This window comes from Tarenaya hassleriana, unplaced genomic scaffold (genome assembly GCF_000463585.1).
Source record: "Tarenaya hassleriana unplaced genomic scaffold, ASM46358v1 Cleome6, whole genome shotgun sequence".
Lineage (NCBI taxonomy): Eukaryota > Viridiplantae > Streptophyta > Magnoliopsida > Brassicales > Cleomaceae > Tarenaya > Tarenaya hassleriana.
Window position 1 is genome coordinate 2023496 of NW_010968505.1, and position 4113 is coordinate 2027608.

Below are 4113 nucleotides of genomic sequence, written 5' to 3' on the forward strand. Positions count from 1 at the left end.
GTCTCTTCATATATATATATATATATATATATATATATATATCCGGATCATCAATATCTGTGTGATGAACGCTAGACAAATTAAATATTTATTATTCAATTTTTAAAATTTTTACAAAAAAAATTAAAAATATCAAAATAAATTGCGGCAACATGATCTCATAACCCAACACTTCCAATTTACATTGGTCCATATAGATGTATATACTCTGTGACAATTACTAACTAGGGTTGCCAATGAAACTCAAAGTACGAGATCTGGCCTGGACTCACCCGAACAAATAAGAAAAGCTTTAAACATATAGGTCCTTTAAGAATTCGGACTTTTAGATCGATAACCTATGGGCCGGGTTTGGGCTTCGGGCCGGGCTAGAGGTCCACCACTTTGTATTTTTGCCCTAAATCTCTGTCTCGCCTTCTGTTCAGTTCGGTTTAGCTGAGATATTTGTTCGGTTCAAATTATTTAGTTTTAGAAAAAAATGCATTTCAATCGTTATTATATTACATTCGGTTCAGTTCGGTTTGTTTTCTGTTTTTATTAAGAAAAAATATATTATTAATCTTCAATTAGCATCAGTCATATTTGTAATTGTTTCACAATTAAATCAATCAATTGCTATTTGCTAATCGATTTTCAATTACGTCAAACCACTCAATAATTAATTTATTATCAAATCAATCAAATTAACATTTTGAATTTGTATAAATAATTATAAAACTGCACAAAATTCTAGCATGGGTCTGATAAAAAAAATATTCTTACACATACACAGATTATCCTAACATATTTCATTTTATTTTTTAAAATGTATATGAAGAGGATTATGTCTTCCCAACAGCATGTTCAAAAGCTTGCAATGTATAAACTAAGATGGAGGGAAAATCTTCCAATATATCAAACGTGTTACTTGCCAACAGGTATGCACATGTGGCTTTTGTTATTTCTTTGCTACAGTTATTTAACTAATAATAAAAAAATTTAAGAAAATTATTCGCACAAATCATTATCCGCCATATAATGACATTTATAAATGATAGTGTTATATATGATATAATATCCTGAGATACTTTGAGGAATTCCTGTAAATTAAAGAAAACTGAACATAAAAAATATATATATGTTTATTTTATAATATTTTGCAAATTGAACATAAAAATGGGAGAGCGTATATGGATATGAAAATATCCTAACTAAAGATCTAAAAGAAATCTTTTTTTAAGATCTAAAAGAATTCTTATAATGAATTATTATTCCCTTAGAATCTTTCTACAGTATTGGATTATAGAAAAGAACATAGAAGGATTTTTTTTTATATAAATCATGACACAATGTATACTTGTAATGCTCTATCAACGTTTTTTTTTGTGTAAAAAAAACTCTAATAAATGTTATCTTAGCCAATTTCTAAAAATATATTTTTTTGGTAATGGTAATAACAATAATATCGTTTGTCAAAATATTTTTTTTTGGTCAGTCACATTAACTGATGCGGAGAACTCAAAAGGAGACCCCAGAAGGTTAGATTCGTGAGTGTAATAACATTTTTAAATGCACGAAGAATTAATTGTATACAATAAATAAGAACCATTAATGTTGAAATTGTAATTTGGGACCTAAATAATGCATGCAGGGAAATTTATTCAAGCAATAAATATATTCGCTCGGGGAAAATTCCAAACTTCGTGCATGCATCCACGTCGGTGGACGAACCTTCCCCATATTCCAAAATAGTTTTCTCTAGAGGTAATTAAAGGGGTATTTATTTATATTTCGGTTTTGGGTTGAGCTAATTTATATCCATGTGTTCGGTGTTTTATTCGATTCACTTTTGTTTTTCATTAAAAAAATATTTTAAAATATTTATATTTCTTTACCGGTACGTACATCTTCAAAAGGATCAGAGAAAACCATGTGAATATCCTTCCCTAAATAAGGACTCGAACCCGGATTGGAACATTCACATTAATTTTTTTACCGGTTGAATTAGTTGTATATTTGTTTCAGATTTCATCCGGAATTTACTGATTTGGTTGTAAAATTTAAATTGGACTCACTTCGAATATGGTTTTGGGTTATTCGGTTCGGCTCCCATGCATCAGTGTATATTATATGTATATAGATAAACAAAATATAAAAATGATTTTATATATATTGAATATATTTTGGTTATTAAAATTAAATGCAGAGATGGCTATGCATAAGGAACTCTCATCATCGTTACCAACAAAAGCTCCCAATCCGACATTCCCTTTTCAAGTAAGATTAAGCCATATTTTTCTTTTACGGATTTAGATTTTGCGTTCGCAGAAAATTAGGTAATGAAATTCGGTTCCATGATAATTTTTTGTTGGTACAGTTGGTGCCGTCGAAACTAGACAGAAGTCGGAGCTTGAACCGGAGATCATCTTCACCGACGCTGCTGGGTTCAGACATTCTATCGTTGATACGTCATCGTGTAAGGAAAGGCAACGCGAAAAGCTAGGGGAAAAAACTCTTTCTTTCGCAACATACATATGATGCCAATCCCAGTCCCATCGGAACTAAATCACATGTATTAGATTATGCGATTGATATGTCGTTCACGAACGTTCGATTCTCAGTCTTCCCTCTCCGATCGCGCTCGATGATTCCTTGACACTCCCTCACCCGACCGTGCGAGAAATTGGAACGAGCACCAATTTTTCCTGCGTCCGGATCCCGCGGATCCTACATCAGGGTCGAGGTAGAACTTGACAAGTTCACTATCGGAGGAAGAATTAACAAACGAAGAAACAAGACCCCCCCTCATAATTTCACTCCTTTGGTTCAAATATGAAATGCACCGTAGAATATGTTGTTACTCTTTAGTTCTCATTCTCCATCACTGTTATCAAGGAGTCTATTTTTTTATAACATGGAATCCTAACCGCTACATTTTGCGTTAGTAAAGAGTCGAATCCACAACCTTATGGTACATGACAAATTACCTTACCAAATCATGTAGAAGTTTTACCCAAGGAGCCTATTTATATAAAACTATTTCACGTTGTGGTTATAACATTACACCAAATAACCCCGAAAATAGATACAAATCATAATCGACATATAGAAAATGAGCATCTTTTGCTTGTAAGTTTTGTGTGGCCATTGAACATCTTTTTATTTTGTCAACTGTTTTGGATTTGAGAAAATAAAAAGAGAAAAATTAATTTGAAGATAAAACTGAATGGTAGGAAAAACAGTCCCCTTTTGCTTTATATTTTGATCAAAACTGATAAAAATTAGAAACACGTGGCTAATGAATTACTCTCTCCCTTTCAAACATGTTATAAGAATTCTAGCGCACAAATTAAAAAAAAAAATAATGTTTTCTCTAAAACATCCTTATTTATTATATAGATCATTATTATTTCTAAACATGCAATATTTAAATATTATAAATTAAGGGTAAATTTGGAAAAATATTAAAAAATATATTTAAAATCTAAAAACATCATTTATTTTGAAACAAAAAATTTATTCTAAAATGTCATCTATTATGAAACGGAAACGGAGAGAGTATTATTTTTTCCTCGTTAAGAAGACCAAATACAATAATCTTAAGAAGGCTGTGTGTCATATTTAAAACGCCGATCCAATGTAATTTCTTTAGCGATCTTTTTTTATTTTTTATCTTATGAATATATGTAAATAACGCTATTAAATATTGTCGATAGATAAAATTGAAAATGCTAGAAAGCGATATATATATAACAAAATTCTCTCCACAAAAAGAGGCTTTTCAAAATTTGAAACCCAAAAGTTTCCTAAAAGAATCACGAGCGTAATACCTTTAACCTGTAATGATGGTTCCATCATCCTCTGTCAAAAAGGGTGGAGGAAAAGACAGCTTCATTGACTTTACCATCAAAAGAAACATCATATGTTTGACCTTTTTTCTCCAACCGTATTTCTAACCATTTATATTTTCAATCGAGAAATTGGTAAATAAAAAAAAAAGGAATTCAATAATTTATATTGTCCAAAGAAAGGGTTTTCTACAACTTGAGAATTTAAACCATTATTATTATTATTTTTAGATTTGACTTTAAAGATCTCAAAATTTTATATTTTAGAAATGGGGTTTTGGTTCGG

General features: G+C 30.5%; 1 protein-coding gene across 2 annotated transcripts in view; it reads left to right on the forward strand.

Annotated features, from left to right (window-relative positions):
* LOC104799075 (probable protein ABIL5) overlaps window positions 1-2911 on the forward strand; it is a 5034-nt gene extending 2123 nt beyond the window's left edge. Inside the window, exons 3-7 of one of the 2 annotated variants that reach the window (XM_010521405.1) lie at window positions 818-917; window positions 1475-1526; window positions 1631-1743; window positions 2186-2256; window positions 2357-2911. In XM_010521405.1, the coding sequence (XP_010519707.1) occupies window positions 818-917; window positions 1475-1526; window positions 1631-1743; window positions 2186-2256; window positions 2357-2482 (462 nt within the window). In that variant the 3' untranslated portion in view covers window positions 2483-2911. The remainder of the gene's footprint in view (window positions 1-817; window positions 918-1474; window positions 1527-1630; window positions 1744-2185; window positions 2257-2356) is intronic. The other variant, XM_010521407.1, reaches the window with a different exon arrangement.
* The last annotated feature ends 1202 nt before the right edge of the window (window positions 2912-4113 follow it).